A 19359-nucleotide genomic window follows, 5' to 3' on the forward strand; every position below is an offset into this window, starting at 1 on the left:
ACTTCGACGATCCTTCTCTCTCTCTCTCTCTCTTTCTCTTGCAGCAGAAGCGCTCCGGGAAGCCACCGCAGTGAGGAGAGACACCGCCGATAAATCGCGCTTTGGAGCCATCGCGTAGGAGAAAGCGAACGGCAAAGATCCGCCTCGCGCCGTATACGTTGCGAGAGAAATAGATCCGCGCAGCCGGATCCGGGAGCGGAAGCGGATCAAGCGGAGGGTAAACATCGCCGACCAGAAACGCGCGTATGTACGTACATCGACGATAAATCTGACCACAGCGGATTCATCCGCGCATAGCGGCAACCGAGACGGATTATTACGAATCCGGAGAATAATGAGACGGGATGCAATTAATCCGTGAAATTCGGACACGAGGTGGACGAATGTATCGCTCTTTGTACGTACGGTCGCGATTAAACGCGCGGAGTGAATTATTCCGACCGCACGAAACGACATGAAACGAGTGGTCGTCGCTGTCGTAACGAGCACACCCTTCCCAGCGGAGGAGCGCACACAGATATTTCTCCCCGCCGGGGTGAAAATTCCACGCGTGGTTACTCCATGGTTTCGATATCCATTTGACGCGACTCTTCATAATCGTGCCGGGGATTTTGTTATTCGGAATGATTTTATTGACATGTCACGAGCGCAGTTAATCAACGTCCGATCTAATTAAGCGCGGCGAGCACGCGTCACACGACGTGAACTCCCGACGCACGTCTCCCTCTCTTCCCTCTCGCTTTTCTCGCGCCGCGCGCACGATTCGTATCGTTTTTCCCCCATCGTAAATGCCGACGCGCGCGCGATCGTAACGCGGAGAGACCCGCAGGTGCAGCTCGGCTGAAACAGATCGGCGAGAGAGAAGAGAGGTTGCGTGTAATTAAAATCTTCTTTACGACCGTCGCCGAGCATGCGAGCGATCCTCGACTCGCTCCATAATCATATCGCCACGATGTCGTAAAGCGAATTGAAAATTTCCTTCGATCTCCGTGCAAGTACTGTCTCGGCCCAGTATAAACTTCGTTACTGGGAGAATTCAGAAAAGGGGCTAGGATAGGACCGCGCACGTTGCAGTTACTTTAGATTACGTAGTAACTTGTATAAGGGTCCCCTCATATTTAGCGTCATAAATGAACAGGTTTTTACACGGAGAGAATTTTCTCTTAAAATTTACCCTCAAAATCTGGTGACTGTAAGATAATGTGTGACCTCGTGCAATTTTACTATATTTTTTAGTAAAACTTACTATACTTTTAGTAAATTTTACTAAAAAGTATAGTAAAATTCCTCGAGGTCACACATTCTCTCATGATTACCAGATTTTGAGGATAAATTTTAAGAGAAAATTCTCTCCGTGTAGATAAATAGACTTTTAAACAGGTATTTTACCTCTCGCCTCTTCTCTTACTCTCATCGCATTATATATTCTGTGTATAATATAACATACTAAACAGTACACGATGAAAAATTATTTCCATTCGCAGCGCCACTCTCTCTTTTAAGTGTTCGATGAAAAATGAGAAAACTTTAACGAGTACGGCAAAATTGATATCTCTAAGTATACGCAAAGCAATTTGATAAATATCTTGGAAATCGGTACGGTTTCGCCTCGGGACTTTCCTTCGAGAGGCGAGGAGAGGAACTTGAGGCAAGGAAAAGGAGCAGAAGGACCGAATCTGCTTCGTCACGTGGCGCAGCCTAACTCGGCACTGTCGGCCCGAGTGATTTATTGCTCACCTTCCCCTCGTTGCTTTAACCCTCGATATTCCGGTTGCACACAATAAAGAAAGAGAAAGAGAGGACGAGAAAGAGAAAGGAGAGAGAGAAAGAGAGAGAAAGAAAACGTACGCTTACTTCCATCTTGCTCGTCTCTTAAAATTATAATCAGTCTTACTTTTACTCCCGCCTTTCACTCCTTATTTCGCGCGGAAATGTTGATTATCGACGCAACTTGACATTATGCCGTAGAATTGATATCAAGAAAGTTATAAAACGTAAATTTCCATGCATAATCGATATTACCGGAATCGCCTTTCTGATTTATATCGTATCTTTATCTAAACGTATCATTTTACCTACACCTAAAAAATATATATGGAGGTCAGTTACTAAATAATCGCAAAAGTAATATAATCAGCAAACTAACTATATAATTACTTTGAGAATTAGACAAGTTGTACATTTTCTCAATAAATAACAAGATGTAAATACATTGAAAAAACTGTCTAATCGAATTATTCTTTTAAAAAGTAAGAAATGAATATTTACGATCATTAAAAAAAAAAATCGAACTACAGTGTATTGGGAATCGGATGTCTAGAAATAAACGGATTATACGTTTGAAAAAAACAGACAGACATATCTTTGCCATTCATTTCCGTACATTCCGATAGTTTCATTCCCAATGAACCGTGATCGAATTTTCATTCGTTTTAAATAACTGCAAATATTCGTTTGTTACTCCTATATATCCCTTTCACAACAAAATTCCTGCTATCTCAAAAATTGAACTTAATATTTGGTTAATGGAAATATATCCTTAATTCGTATTCGAGTCTTTCTACGGTCTCACTTTAGATATCTCCGAGGCGTCTTACAATTCTTTGCATCTAAAAGGAGGCTATCGCTTTTTTTTCAATATCACGCGTACGACTTCCTTCAGCTTCCTTTATTCATCCCTCTGCTCGCAACTCCTCGATTCTCTTAGCTTTTTGCTTTAAGGGTCTCAATGTGCAGAACGGACGCCAGCATATGCTTTGTCTTCTCTTTGCGGAGTCTTGTCAAAGATCGGTATAACATTTTCCCACATTCTCTGCTTTATGCGCTGGCAAGCTTGAATGTGATCACGATCCATTTTACTCTCTGTCATTGCAAAGCGCATAGACGCTGCGACTTTTTCATTTGATTTCTCCTCTACATTTATGATGAATTTCATATATATGCTCTTGAAGAACAGGAAATAAAAATGAGATTAAAGTGGCGATGTTAATCAAAATTTTAACAAAATGTAAAAATTGAAAATTTTAATTTTTTCGTCCACAAACTGCTAAATAATACGCAAATGACGTAATAGAATAAAATTCGTTATCGATACGTACTCAACGAGATTCACATCAATCGCGGATAATCATCAAATGCAGACGTAATTACGTAATGAGAATCGCGCAGAGCCGATTAATTCCAAAATCGAGCGCAACACTAATTATTTTCATGTGCCCACATCTGACCGATATGCATCGATTAATATTTTTATCAAGCGTTCGGCACCGCCGAGGCGCAGCTAATTAACAGGCATGATCGCGTATTCGTGCGTATTTATAAGTAATAACGCCCGTACACGGTGCATATTAAAGACAATGTTGAGACTTCGTGAGATAAACTTAATTGACCGAGCCGAGATTAATTAACAAGATGGACGTTCGGTACGCGTAAGCGTTTAATTAGCACTGTACGGATTCTTTCTCGTTGGGTGGATGCTGATAAACTATAACGGTCTTTAACTTGAGCTGGAATTCGCAGTAATTAATTAGCTCTGACCATTGACTCCTCTTCAGGGAGGATTAAATTTGTAGAAAGAGACACTCCCGTACTGATTACGGGACACACATTCAACTTCTCTCTCTCTCTCTCTTCTATCCTTCTTTCCTCTGCCTTTCTTATAACAAGATCATTCCACAAAGCTAAAGCTGTTATAAAGCACATATTAGATATTAAATTAAAACAGATACACGCATAACTGTGTATCCCTATGCGAGTACTCATTTGTAAACTGTAATAGGCTTAAAATACAACTGCGTAAAGCCACTTATAAAAAAATTTGTATAACTGCATGTAAAAGAGAGAAAGAGAGAGAGAGAGAAGAGAACGATCCCATTTGCGCCAAAGCTCGATAAACATAGAGATAATTGTAAGCAATATCGTCGAGTTCGTTCGCAGGTGTTATACTTTTATTCCGACCAGCGCGAAACGCGACTCGCGCGATCAGTTTCAGCCCGCGCCCGTGGGCTTTTTAAATCGAATATATTAATTACTATTTTCTCGGGAGGGAAAATCGCGCGTGCGATTTCTCCGAGTCGTCCGTACGGCGGCTGTCGGCGGCGCGACGTTTCCACGGCTCGTAATGAAATGAAACTTTCATGCCCGTCTAAGAGTAGACTCTCTCGCGCTACCGGAGAAATTCGCAGCGGGACGATCGTTTTGATAGAGCAATTTCAACTTTCTCGACAAACTGTTAGCGAAACGACGGTCGGCCGGTGGCGTGCGAGCGCGAAAGGGGGAGGAGGAGGAGAAAGAGGAGTAGGAGGCACGAGAGACGTGTTCCCGTAACTGGAAAGTGCAGCGACTCTCGATGCCCCGTGATCATCAACGGGTCAACATTCAACGCGACGTTCTATGCTTCGCGATTCTGCGGCGGAGATCCTCAGCGGGCGAAGAATACAAATCCCTTGCGTATGTAATAACGTTGTATTCGGAAAATCCTTTCGTAGCGTAACTTTTCTTTTACAGAGGGACAACACACTTTTCGCGCGGAATGCGCCTTCCCGCCGCGACGAGGGACGCTTCGCGTGGACGTGTGGCGTTCAATTTTTCGGATAATCGAGTCGAGACGATGAAGCATTATGAGTGATCGCGGACCGACAGGCGCGTGTGCTGTGCGCTTGATAAATGTCAAGGTCGCGGACAGAAGCTGGCTCCCCGGACGATTCCACAAGTCGGCCGCTACCGACGCGCTTCCTCCCCCGTAATTGCATATAGTCACAAAGACTCTCTCTGCTGGCGTTTCTATCAAAGGCGGGTGAACCAACCACCTGAAAACCTCAATACAAACGCCTCTGTAAATCCCGCCGACCTGTCGGCTCCCTCCACCTTCTCTCTTTTTCTCCCTCCTTTTTTTTTGTCTCTCTCTTCATCTTTTCGGTGACTCGTGAAAGCTCGTGAGGGTAATCGGGGAATCGAGTGGTGAATAAAAAAAAGAAGGGAGGAGCCCCTACCTCGCTCGAACGACTCTTTTTCGAGGCTGGTGCCACCCGATAATCGTCGGCCCGGCTGCGAAAATATCAAATGCAAATGGCTCTCTCACCGGCACAGCCCCGCGAGGTTCCTCGTTCTTTCTCTCTCTCTCTCTATCTCTTTTTCAAATCGGTGACGTAATCATAAATCGAATTTCTTCCTGACAGGAAGATTGAAGGGGATGCGATAAATATTCATTTGACGCCGCGACGGTGAACGACGCCAACGTTTTACACGCACGCGTGCAGAATCTACATGGTGTCTGCAGTATATGCGGAGAACGGCATCGACGCCTTCTTCTTCCCTCACCTTCGCGAGGATCGCTAAGCCGCTCATGGAGCGAGTATGGTAGCGCATGATGTATCGCCGGTGTTTGAGGCATAAAAGTGGCAACGTTACCTGCGGCGAGATACAGACAAGGACTCGCAAGTGGTGCACGTTTACCTTTGGTTCTTGTCGGCTCATGCGAGGTTTACTTTAAGTTAAGAACTCAAAGACAAACGCATATAACTCAGCCTTAAGAATCTCTCTCTAAATATCGTCGGACGATATCTCACTGTTAGACAAAATTCGCATTCGTGATACAACCCGGATAATAAAATATGTAATCACTTAAAGTAATTAGAATTTATCGTAGACAATAGTTTTCTTATAGTTTATAAGAAGAATTTCGGTTTCACACGCATAAAAATTAATAAAATTAAATTGATTCAATTTAAAAAATCAATTAATTATCGTGTTAAGATTTCCTTTTGTCTTTCAACTATTTATTTGGATACTATATATATATATATTGTTATGGGCATTTGGGAATCTTTCAAGTCGTTGTTACGCGTTATAACGTGTTACAACGCACAGAGACAATCAAGTTTTCATAGAATGCATATGAATGCATCTCATGGCCATTGGACTCGTGCGTAAACACGTTGCTCACATTGTCAGACGTTGATACGTATGGCGACATTGTAATTCTGCTCGATACGTGTTGGTATCGAGCAATTATTAATCTACCAGACAAAGAACATGTAACTACAAACGTTCACATTAATACCTTCCAGCTCGTATACCGGTATTCCTTCTTTTATTTTAAATTTTTCGTTAAAAAACACGTTTAATATGTGGATTACTAAAAATAATTAGAACTTTAATATACGATATAAATGTTAAATATTGACTTGAAAATAATTACAAGCTGGCCAAGATGGCAGGTCAGTAATAGGACTGCGAGAGCGAATAAAAAAAAAAAAAAGAGGTGCAGATAAAAATTAAATGCAGATAGAAGGCTCTGAATTTAACTTCGAAAAATAATACTGAGGGGTCTTCATTGCATTCCACGGTTTCATCGAGCTGGAAAGCTTTAATTAAATATCTCGGTGCAGTATTACTTACCGTAAAACCGATACCCACGGTGGCCGCGAAGTTTCCCGGCTGGAATCTTCCGGTATCGAACTGGACCAATAACGAGGTCTTGCCGACTCCGCTATCACCGAGAAGGATTGTCTGCAAGCACACGCGAATAGACGCTGGATTAAACTTTAACGACAGAAACGTTCTACTTAATTGTTGCGAAAAAGTTGTAGAAAAACAAGAAATGCAATTTATATTTTATTTTAAAAAATTCGTGTATCCTTCCGTTTCCGTATTTTTATATATATTTTTTTTGCACGGACTGCGGTGAACATTTCTTCAAAGGTTTATTTTTTAATTAAAGAAAATTGAATCTGTCCGCACGTACACCGTCCATTTTTTTGCGGGCAGTAAATATTTCTCCAATTGCATTTTGCATTTTGGCGTAGGCGAGAACAAACAGAAATACAAAAGAGCGTTCGTGAACTCAATTACAAGGAGCTATCCTCCATTTTCTAGCTCTAGTCAAATCGGTGCGCTTCCCCGAGCGCAATCACGGTTCTATTTTGAGATTGTTTTGCACGTCCATTGACTATAGTACCAATGTACGAGAGAAACAGAGAGGGAGAGGAAGGGAAACAATATGGTGATAGTGTATCGAATGCATCAGTCGTAATAAACCACGGCAGTTCGCGCAATCAGTAGCAATGTCGAAGCCGATTGCGACGATAAGCGATCGAGCGTAGCAACGCACTGGAGACGGTCCTTCCATCCAATATCAACTCGCATTGGCTCGAAATTGAGAGAAACGCTTGTTTAAAACTGATCGATAATGCTATCAACATTGTTCTCGACGACAAACGAAATGGGGATTTGTTTAAGTGAGCACGCCCACTCGATATCGAACTTGATGTGAATATTAAATCGGAAACGTCACGGCAAGATTTTGCTAAATTACAGATACGGATTTAGAAATAACTTTTTGTTTGTTTGACTATCAAAGTAATCATGTAGGACAGTCAAGCTGATTGTAAGAACATCAAAACTTTTCACAGCATTATCGTCATGCTGTATCTATATAGCTAAACTTTTGAATACTTTATCAAAATCGTTCTTTCCGTGTAATACCTCTCGCGATTTGATCAAGTTTTTTACGACAGAATTTAATGCAGACTTCACATACTTTATCCCATCTCGTAAGATATAAAAAAAAATTTTATCCTTACTTTTTTAAATTCATGATATATTCGTTATCTACTCGCGCGAAAAGAACGATTTTACTAAAATGTCTAAAGATTTGAATACAAATCTGAAAAAACTTATTATGAGCCATTCAAACTGTTAACTTGTTAGAACTCATCATGCTTACACGTGCTTCACAATTATTTTTATAGGTTATCAGAATTATTTTCAGATCTGTATCAAACAAAATTTTTCAACACTTCAAAACTGTTCTTTCCGTGCGCGATTTATAATACAACACCTGTGAATATCCCGGCTAAAATGTAGGAAAGCGTACGTGTTGCGAAACGGGAGGAATATAACAACTTTGTGGCAGATAATATATAACGAAAAGAAAGAAGGAACCAGCAGAAACGATCTCTCTCACTTGTTGTCCCGCGCCAGGGCCCACCATCGTCGTCAGACAATGGCGGTTCTGGCAGGAGATTGATACGTGCGCTTCGAGTGTTTCGCATCGCGCCGCACTCGCGAGAATATCAATGCCATCGCTAACGACGGGACAAAGAACAGGGTTGCAATAACGCAGGTACGGCTGTGCCATGGTGTACCTACCGGCCTGGCAGGTGCGCCTCCATTATCCTGGCAGTGGAGGCGCAGGATTGTTGTCCCTTCCTCGTAAAACGTCAGCGAGCGGGTAATAAGTGGTTAAATAACACAAACGCTCTTGACACCCCTGCGCATCGTTCGCTGTTTTACTGCCGGCGAAACAGAGAGACAGGAAGAGAGAGAGAGAGAGAAATGCCCCGCGTATCGCCTAGATATTGAAATATAAATGTACTTTTTGTGGGCACGCCGGGGATATCATTTTGGACCTGACATTCGCGTGTCGTGTCGCGTGATTTCCTCGGATTTGTACAGTCGATTCGCCGCGTCCAAAATTTAGAGAGCCATTATTATTGATGGTATTCGCGTTACGCTCGGGGATAAATTCTCTTTTAAAGTAATCGAATGAATAAAAAACAAAACATAACGTAGTGCATGACACTAAACCAAAAAGATAAAAAGTTTACCGGAACCGCGAGAGTCTCGGCATGTCTAGAAGAGAAAGATTATTAAACCTATAAATAATAATCGCGACTGTCTTGCAAAAAAAAAAAAAAAACGAGAAAAAAAGAGGAACGCAATCTTGACACATTCAATTTCTCATTGCGGGAAAACTTTCTTCATCTCCCGCCTTATCGGAAACAACGTCGGCGAGAAACGGAACTTATCGTTTCGAGATTGCGATTGGTATTCGTGAAACAGCGCGAGGCACGCGGCGAAGCGCGAATGAAAAATGCGGGAAGAATGGCAAATGAGATACGGCGAAGAAGACGTAAAAACACGCGAAACGGCGGGGGCCGCCACGATTCGAGTCGACTTTCAGAATCTCGCTTTCCGAACGGGAAGATCTTTAAAACCGTGTCGCCGTGGATTTGTAGTTCCCGGGCACCTCGAGGCGGCGCGGCGTTCCCTTCGCGACAAAATTTCCATTGAAAGATTCGCGGTACCCTCAGGGGGTGGTCGTGACGAGTGTCGGCGAATGTGTCGGCCTCAGGGGGCGGAGAAACTTAATTCACTGCCCTCCCTATTCCGTGTTTCTCTCTCGCTCCCTCCTGCGTAATCCCCCTCCTCCCGTTTGCTCTCTCTTTCCCTCCCCCATCGTTCTCTCTCTCTCTCTCTCTCTCTCTCTCTCTCTCTCCGCTATTGTAATCTACCTCTGTGTTCTCCCCATTTCCTTCACCCTCGATGGAACCCCGTTGTTTCTTTGTAGATGGTTGTCGCCGCCGCCGCGCGTTTCAATTAATTGCCGGTAATCGCAGTGGGTGAGCGAACGTTAAAAGCTCACTGCGAGCAGGAGAGGATTTCGTTGTGCGACAATTGCGTTGCGCGAAAACGCTTTTTACAGGCTGTTGTACTGTGAGCCGGATGGGCGAAGGATTTTTGTCGTAAACAAATTCTTGAAAGTAAAACGTAAAGGCGTAAAAATAAAATGTAAAAAAATTGTTATAACAAATGCTTTTAAGTATTAACTATTTTGGTACTAACTTTTGGTATTAAATTTTAAAAAGTATCACTATTTAAAAATCAAAGAGAATGTTACAGATTACATAATTAATAATATGATAAATCTATTTCCTAGATTCCTATCTAGTGTCTATATTTCCTCTTCTAAAGTTTAGTTCGTTAAAAGATTTTTTATCATTACGTAAAAACTATTTTTATACTTCCATCAAAGAAATTAAAAATCACAATTAAACAGTCATAAAAAATTTGATAATTTTAATAATTTTAATTATTATAGCGATGTCGATGCTAAGCGCTTATATAAAAGACCGATCAAGTTTTAGCTATTCAAACAAGAGTGCGAGATCAAACGGACTTTGTCTATCTTTATCAGTGGCGGAGAATTTATCGACGACCATAAAATCGGACCGTTTCACTTCTTACTACGAACTTTGACTCAGCCACTGGGATCATTGCCGAATTCATGTAATCAGTGCGATCATTGTTTCTTAAATCTCAACAATTTCTTGCTTCCGTATTCGTTACAATCAAGATTTATCTGTATCGCATTACTACAATATATCAAAGAAATTAATTAAACCAAAGATTTTCTCTCTCTTACTTATTACATAGCTTTACCTTTAATGTGATTATTCGTGTGTGTTACAATAAAAGTTGAATTACTTCGGGATTCTATACGGAAGATAAAACACCAAAGGAAATACGGTACTATAATTATAAGATCATAAATTACATCAACATAACCATCGGCTAAGCCGTCTTATATCTTTCGACCTTTTGCGAGGCTATCAATTATTAATAATACCTATTGGCTCTTCTTATTGTCAAGTTGAATATAAGTCGTAATCGCGAAGTGTAAAGCTGGGTATGCGATCGATTATCGAGTCGTCATAAAAGTGCGATCGTAAAAACCGACGTACCATGAAGACAAGCCGTAAAAATTTACGGGTGAGATGTTGCGGGATTCGCAGGCCGTACCGACGGTACTCGGATCCTGCCGAACGAGTCCATATCCTGCGCGCGGTTTCCAATAAAGTGGAGGACCATCCCTGATGTGACCCTCAACCGAACGTTTGTCGTAAGCGCGATGGCGCGCTCTTCGCATTGTGTTACTCGGTCAATAAAAAGTATTTTCACGAGATACGAAAGTACGAATGTATTCTTTGTAAAATATTTGCCATAAAAAATGCACAATTATACAAGATTACAAAAGATTATAAAAGATATACACAGATTATGGGAAAAAGATATAATTACTTACTCTCTAAATTTCCTAGAGTGAAACATTACTCTAAAAGAGTGAAAATTGAACATATCTAAGTTCTAGGAAATTTAGAGAGTAGAATATCTTCATTGAGTCTAAACTTTTCATTCTTTTACTCAAACACACGACGCCAGTCCTTCGGGGAATCCCAGCACTCGAAAAGGAGACGCTTGTTAACGGGCGAACGCCATAATACACGCCACGTATTGGATACGGGTCGCAATGCGATTTGCATCGAGGCGCTCGCGCGCGTCGAGCGCGTGCACGTGCGATCGTGTTGCGTGCAGTGCATATGCGCGCGTGCATATACATGCGCATCGCGGCACGGCATTCGCATTCGAGAACACATGAGATATCGCGTTACGCGCGCATTTAACGGCGACGCACTTGGAGATCGTAAAAAAAAAAGAGAGAGAGAAAACTGAACGTGCGCGACACGGTGTGCAAAAGAGGCGTCGTGTACGCAGCGGTGCCTCGATAAGCACCGGTCTTTAGAAGAACGCGAACGTTAAATGGCGAGGTAAACGTGAAAAAAGAACAAGCTGTCCCACGCGCGTGTCTCTCGCCGCGACAGAGTATTTTACGGAGAGATACACGTGCCGTTCGCAGTCTGCGTGCAGTTACGAAGTCTTCCACATCTTCCCGATAAATGGTTCGGGAGAGGCTTGTCAACGGATAAAGATCTGTCGGCGGGATTGCACCGTTTCAGGCGACGACCGGAAACCCCTGCCGCGAAGGAAATGCTCGCGAGGAGGGAAATTCAGAGAACGCGAGACGCGCGAGAAGGAGACAAAAGCAGGCGACGTGGAATGCGGCAACTCCAGGCTGGGGAATGATTTTACGTTTCGCGTTCTGGCTGCGCGAAATCTACTGTGACGGAAAAACACGGGGATAAGGGGGGGAGGGTGGGGGGAGAGGTACAGCCTGATAAAGTCAGAAGAATATTCGATACAGTATTTACACGGAAAGTAGAATATTCGCGAGGGAATTCGAGAGAGCTAGAGAAAAATAGAGAACATTCTTCTCGCACGCAAAAAATATATAAAAAATATGTAAAAGTTCAAAAAAAATTATTTTGAAAATAACAATAAAAAAAAAGTTGCATTAATACTTGGTTAAATAAACAAGGAAAATATCTTAAAAGTCTATTGTCAGCAACGTTTTTTCTTTCGGTGATAAATAACGACATTACTGATATACCATGGATTACCATAGTTACTATTGCCATGGGTTTTCCCTGGTGCGAAACCTAAAGGCTTCTCCAAGACTGGATCGTTCGCATCTTCATATTCAGCGGCTCTCAGACAATGCCGGTTTTCGTGTTGTCGCGACGTCCAATGGCGCAACAAGGTCGTGTACATTCGTATGCTAATCGCCGACGAGGTAGAAGAAGAGAGAGACGCGCGAATGAAACAGAGGAGACGATGGCGATACGACCGATAAACGCGAGCGTGGATTGCCCGAGGTGTTTTGCCTTGAGCATCAATGCGCCACGTAGCGATGCATATAGATCGATCAGACAATCGATGCAAGCGCTAATGTCGCGCTCACTGGCACGCAAGTGTAAAGAAATTGATGTATGCAAATCTATTCGTTATTTGCATTCGATAGACGGGTGATAATTTTTTAACCGGAAATAGATCGATTGCAATTAAAATTTTAGCAGCAGCTATATATGAATCCATTATTAAAATAGTTCGCAAACTTTTCTATTTCCGTATCGCAAAAACGTGATATTGGCTGCGCTCTATTTTCAGATATTTAGACGCGTTATGCATTCCACGTATTAAGGAAATTTTTGCAATTTTACGAATTCCCATAAATAGAAAGGCGTTTTCCTAAAAATATTCTTCTATTTATGAGAGAGAGAAAATCGTAAAGTTCGACATATTCTATTCCAGAACTTTCAAATCCGACTGAACAGATAGCACTCCTTCCACACGTGTTGGGGGGAGAAAAGTAACTGTCGGTATACGCACGTGAAAATTGCGATAGATCACGTGGCGATCCGCTGTCAAAGCGATTTCGCGCGCGGTTATCCGTTGCTGGTGCTTGGTTACGGTATTAAAAGCCTCAACGGTATTTTGCGATTACGAATACGAGCTGCGTGATCGTGGATCGGTTTCAGAGTACGCTGCAATGAACCGAGCCGTTTGCGAGGTGCGCGTGCATGGTGGTCGCTCGGCGATGACGCGACGAGAGGCGATGGACACGCATCGTTGCACGTACGCACATATACACGTCGCACATATGCCCGTCCATTATAATCCGTTTTAATTTCACGACGTCATCTGCCATTCGCATTTATTATTTAATTCTCGTGGAAACCAAAGCTCGCTAATTCTCGCGCTGCGGCAATTTTATTTCGATAATCACCTTTTACGCAATTTCGAAAACTTTTGTTGTAAATTTCGTACGTAAATGAAAGATCGAGATCCGACACAAGTATTAAAAATACAGTAACGAAAATTCTCATGAGAACCGTGCGTTATTTGTCACATATACTTTTACGCGGTGCAACTCTGTATAAAAGCTGCGTGTTGTTATAAAATCCTTACCGTTATATAGTGTAACATTGCTTTACAATTTGCAGTATAATATCTAAGTATTTCAAAGTATGAAACTTTTAATACCACCTTTAAAATTTTCCTTGGATAACGAGGACACTAACTGAGTAAACATTTATCCTGAAATGTTGCGCACAAATTTGCCATAATCTTACTTCACAATTTCAAGATTTTACCTATACCTTCTCTAATATAAAAATTACTTTCGACGTAACGTCGTAAAATTCCTTTTGTTCTTATCCGGTTATCGTCTCGTTATCGTTTTAAATATAATAAAACTCTATTACCGAAAGTAATATCGCTAATGTTTTAAAAAAAAGTTACGATCTTTTTCGAAGGCAAAAAAGTTACTGCTTGCAGCAACCACGTCAACATACTGTTTCGATACAAGTCTCGCCAAGTATCATCGCCGTGGTAAGAGAACATTTTCTCCTTTTTTTTTTTACTTTACCCCTTCAAATATTGCGTAGCGCGTAACAGTACTAGATACCGGCGACGCAAGTTCCTCTTCCTTCTTTGACGTCGAGAAATCTCACGAGTAGACAACGCGCCGCGCGCGATAAAAATAACTCGAGCCGCGCCGTCGCGGTCGTCGAGCGCTTGTTTAATAGAGGCTCGCTGTTCCCCGATGTAACAGCTGCGGGTGGTTAGATTATTACCGAACGGGATTGAATCAGCCAAGCACAAAATGAACTCGAGTCCGTGCGATCGGGAGTACCGCCGCGCGCGTTCCTTGCAAACGGGACAAACTCGGCGCCATTAAAGGAAACAGAAAGAGAGAGAGAAAAAGAGAGAGAGAGAGAGAGAGAGAAAGGGAGTCCATTTACAAAGTTTGGAATTACGTTAAACATTCGCGCGCTATTAAAGAGCCAATTTGTTCTCTCGCTTTGAGCAAGGTGAGATCATAAAGCGAAAGAAATATTTATTTGCCACGAATTGGCGAGAGGGAGAAATGGAAATTCGTCACTATTTCATTCCGTTCGAAATAACAGGAAATATCTGTCGTCGAAATATAACCGTTGTGATTATAATGGTAAGGCAGAAGCGAATATACTTATCGCTTCTCGTTTGACACGCAAAATTCTAGTTCGAATAATTTATAACTTTCGAACTATTAGGTTTGACAAACTCGATATCAATATTATTATTGACTCGATTGATATCGGATCAATACACCTAAAAATTATATAGTATTTCGATATTCATCGATAAAAATGTAGAAATCGAAGAAGGTAACAATTGACGAGGTTATTGTTTTCCGAAAAAGCTTATTCTTGCAAATTTACTTAATACATAACGTTTCTCTCGTTTCAACTTACTTCGGATACATAAAAGACATTTTGAAAACCTTACGGGATTTACTTTATATAATATTCCTCTAATATTATCAATTTCTTTCCTCAAATTTATTAGACAATTCTGCATGATGGGGTTGATTCTAAAAACTCATTACACAAAAGCAATTTCCCACGATCCGATTTGCTGATCTTGAGAACGAGCCCGTTCGATCGATGCACTTGCTAGTTTAAGTCCCACCGCCGCTTCTCGTGTGCTGCGATCTTCAGCCGGAGAAGTCATCCATTATTCCCCGAGGCAAGAGGTATCATCGATCAACATCTTGGGGAAACGTGAAATTTTCCGATGAACATTCCAAAGGGCGGTTCAAGTGTCATCCGCAGGAACTTTACATTGTCTCTCCGTCTTATCGTCGAGGTTATCGTCCGCAAATTACTATAATCGCGGCTGCGTATCTGCAAACGTGAGTCCTCTCTTATCGAGGAATCCGTCGCGCCGTTTCCGGGGACGGTTCGCAGCGGCTGCGTCACGACCGACACGAGATCTAACGAGCAAACGTGGTCCCGTACGCGAAAAGATCGCGCATCTCCCTCGGGGCGACCGTGGAGAAAACCGCGAAGGACGTTTCGCGATTTCTCGCGGTGGATGCGGTCGCTCCTCGGCCCAGCAACAGCTTCGTCCTCCTCGCTTTCGCTCATCATTGTCCGCTTCGTTCACGACGAAAGAAAAATAAAGTTGTAAAATTCCTTTGAGAGTCTTTTTTTTTTGCTCGAGACCAACTGAAAGATTTTGCATCGTCTTAAGACAAAATTTTTGATCCCGTGTCCCGGAATCGGAGTAAAATTCACGGCTCTTGCGATTCTACTTTCGGCGCGGCTAGGTCTCTCGATCGAAAGGATTATGGTTTTAACGGTTACTCCTCATTGCACGCCGTCGATACGCGAGCCCGAGGGTAAAGCCGGAAATCGGCTCTGGCGTAGTAGTAGCTCACCCCACAAACGGAATGCCACCGTGTCTCTCTATGTGTGTACATGCCGTTGGTCTCGCCGCTTCGTCCTCCCGCCGTCTTTCTGCATTACCACACGGCCGCTAACTCAATTGGTATGCGACTGCGCGAGCCCGCCAGATGCACGACCGCCGTTGAGGTCAGTGTGCGGTGCGTTGTTGTCTAGCCGAGTTTCGACCAAGCGCGTGTGTGCCGCATCGTGAAAAAAGAGAGAGAGAGAGAGAGAGAGAGAAAGAGAGAGAGAGGGGGGGAAGAGAAATACGCACGCCTCGGAAAATTAATCCCGACCTCGTCGGATCCACCGCATTTTCGCTCGTCGTGGAAAACACCGAATAATACACACGCGTGCGTGAGATTTTTCACTAAAGCCTCCGCCGGATTTTATCAGGACGTGCGAAAAAGATCGAAGACGAACGTACATACTTAATCGAGGCCGTTGAACGCCAGGAACACCGATGTAAACGCACGTGGGTGGGAGAAAAAGAGGGGAAAGACTACGCCGGCTTCTCTCCTCTCTCCCCTTAATTCGATATTTATCTTCCCCTTCCCGCGGAAGAATCTGCAAAAATCAAGCTGGTTGCTGCGCTGGGGTCTTCAATTATCCTTTATAGGCGGTACGAAGTGAGTACTGACGAGGTGCCCGGACGGCCGAAGAAAGTGCAAGGCAAGAACCGGCTCGAGAGATGGTAGACCCCCTACCGGTTTTACTTGGTCCCCCCGTGTAGTAGCTTATTCAAGCCCGCCGCCCCTCTATCCCTCTCTCTCTCTTTCTGGACCCCCCTTTCCGCACGCTTCCTTCCCGTCCCGCACGCCGAGTAGTCACGAGAGAGAGAGAAAAACCATCTCCTTAATTGCAGCGGGGCGACCGGCAAAAAAAAATGCTCGATGACTTCTGGGTTTCTACTTTATTGCGCGGTGAGTTGTCGCGCGTACGGTTCATAACATAAAGTTAAATGTCACGCGCGGAAAAGTGCAACCGGGAGGACGTGTGCCCGATCGCGTCCTATATTTAGCGCCTGTCTCTCGCGAAACGTTATCACTCCCGGTTGATCCGAGCTGAAACCGATCGAGAATTTAGCTCGGATGGTTCTTGGCGACTTGGTGCTCGTCTGTCGCGAATATATTCGTCGCACGTAACGCATATAAAATTATCAATTATTAATAAGGATTGTCAGGGACGAATCCAAATTCGAAGACTGTGTCATAAAAATATTAGGCATTTTGATTTATCCTTAATAATAATTCTAGAATAACCCAAAGTTGGGTTACAAATGTATAACGTTTTTGCTTTCTCCTTCACCACGTTATGTATTGATAATAGTTGTATATTCTCTTATTATCGCGCTACTATATTCAGCTACTTGCATTCCTTATTCATGATATCAAAATTACAAAGCGAAAGATGTACGTAAGTACATATCCGAGAGCGCTGTGGCTTTTGAGGAAAAAGTAAGAACGAATACAGAAATGCTAACGCAATTCAAGGAGATAATTCTGTCGGTCATAACCAAGACGATGCTTGGAACGCCACGGGTGTGTTATCTAACGCGCGTAAATTTATCCACAATCGCGTTCCACCGGATGCGAATGAAGACGACGAAGGAGCAGATAAGAAGGCGGCGAAGACAGAGGAATCTTACGACGAGTTGGAAGCTCGTGACGCGAACGCTCGCACGCTCGCGAACAAGGCGAAGGAGAAGGACGAAAAGTGACGAGGCGAGATGGAGAAGGACGGAGGAAGAGATCTCGGAGGTGGTGGAAAGAACGAAGATGCGAGATGAAGGACGAGGGAATCGTCTCGGAGGCCGTACCACGGCTACCACCTCTGGCATTCCCGATCATTATTCCACCGGGTTTGCCGAGGGAGAGGAGGCCGGCTTGTCCTTGGCACGGAAGGCAAGGTTAATCCCATTGCATCTCGGAAGCGTGGTGATCTACCGATCGACGACGGCGAGTCGTTTTGCTGCCGAATTGCGCATTTTCACCTTGAGATATATGATTTATTTTATCACGGAAAAAAATTACTTTATACACTGAAAAAAAAGGGAGTCTAGACTTTGGTTGAACCTACCAGGTTTCCAATTAATTCAACAAGACCCTTTTTTCTGTGCAAGAAAACTTATTTCTTAATGTGTATTTATGAAACCTTTAATTATAAATGAAACCTTTTGGATTTATAATGCACAAAACATTACGCCACATTTCTGTGAGGAATCATGTTAAATAAAGTACCTTGTGCGCGAAATTATCTTCTCTCTGCTGGTCCCTCTTTAAGGCGCTTTTTACGCTGTCGAAGTCGCTCGTTGTCTTGAAAGTCGTGCTGTAGTTGTTACCGAGCACCTCGGCAGGTGGCTTATAATCGCGATATCCGGTTGGTGAGGGTGTCTTCTCGAGGGGTCGCTCTATGGTTGCGGGTGTGAGGCCTCCAGAAACAACGGTGGAAGAGCGATCGTCGTCCATTTCGAATACGTCGTCGCTCATACTGTCCTCGGTTATAAGCTGTGAAACATAATTAGCACAAAAACGCCTTTGAATATCTCGGAAGGTGTTCCCTGTCATCAACGTAGACATAATTTTAAAATTATTTGTAAAAAATGTACTTTTTAGTTTAGATGAAAAAAAATATTATTGTCTAAATTGATTAATTAGTAGATTAATGACTTCAAGGAATAAGACCAACGTTTAGCCCCACAAACTTCTAATCGTAGTATACAATTCTCCAATCGAAAAAAAAAAAAAAGAATTCAGCTCATATTTTTATTGTACAATCATAAATCCTTTGATCGTCCTCAAGTGTCGCATCGGTCGCGAAGAAATCGCCCGCGGTATTTCTACCCGCAGTAACTTTCCGCAAAACGAGTGCCGCTTGTCGCATTATCGAAAGCCTACCGGAGAAAACCAGTTCGGCGGATGCTCTCCGTAAATGCCATTGCCGGCGCAGCGAATGCTGAAATAACTGTCCTTCGGTCGACCGACATCTCCATCTCCGAGGAACGTGCCGCAACGTCACGGCCTTACGTAGTACTTAAAGCCAATTAGTAACTAGTCCCGGACGGTCCCGATATATAGCGGCTTAGAACAACACTACGTGCGCGATCGTAAAATGGCACAGGTACCTGGAACCTTTATGGAGTCGCGAGTACGCGGCAGTTGACTCGCGCGTAACGTCGCGCGGACTCAATCACAGAGGAAAATTGTTATGAGGGCTGTTAAGCTCATAGAAGCGTTTGACGTAATCAAAGCGTCGTAAAGCACGAGAGAGAGAGAGAGAGAAATTCGTCACGCGTAAACGACGCCATGACGTCGACGGCGTCGTCTCCTGAAATTGAAAGGCTCGCATGGAATCGATAAATTTACATGGCGGAAAGCGACTGGCATACATGATTTATGGTACTGTTTCCCGTGAAGAGGCGCCGAAGAGGTCCGATATAATCTCCCGGGTAGCCAGCTCCCCGCTGAATATTTTAGCGGGGTACACTCCATGAAGGTTACTTTTAGTAACGTCTGACTACTTCGATTCTTCACGTCGCCCGACTTAATGGCCCTTATCGATAGCACGTACAAATAGCGTGGCGGCCGATTATTGCCACTTTATTGCCATTACACCAGTTTTCGTATCT

At 43.1% G+C, this 19359-nt stretch overlaps 1 protein-coding gene across 4 annotated transcripts in view; it reads right to left on the reverse strand.

Annotated features, from left to right (window-relative positions):
- LOC105834023 (ras-related protein Rab-37) overlaps window positions 1-19359 on the reverse strand; it is an 85369-nt gene that overhangs the window by 54380 nt on the left and 11630 nt on the right. For all 4 annotated transcript variants that reach the window (XM_036286394.1, XM_012676210.3, XM_012676212.3 and 1 more), the window contains exons 3-4: window positions 17972-18238; window positions 6400-6510 (exon numbers count right to left, since the gene is read on the reverse strand). In XM_036286394.1, the coding sequence (XP_036142287.1) occupies window positions 6400-6510; window positions 17972-18238 (378 nt within the window). The remainder of the gene's footprint in view (window positions 1-6399; window positions 6511-17971; window positions 18239-19359) is intronic.

Source organism: Monomorium pharaonis, chromosome 4 (assembly GCF_013373865.1).
Source record: "Monomorium pharaonis isolate MP-MQ-018 chromosome 4, ASM1337386v2, whole genome shotgun sequence".
Classification (NCBI taxonomy): domain Eukaryota; kingdom Metazoa; phylum Arthropoda; class Insecta; order Hymenoptera; family Formicidae; genus Monomorium; species Monomorium pharaonis.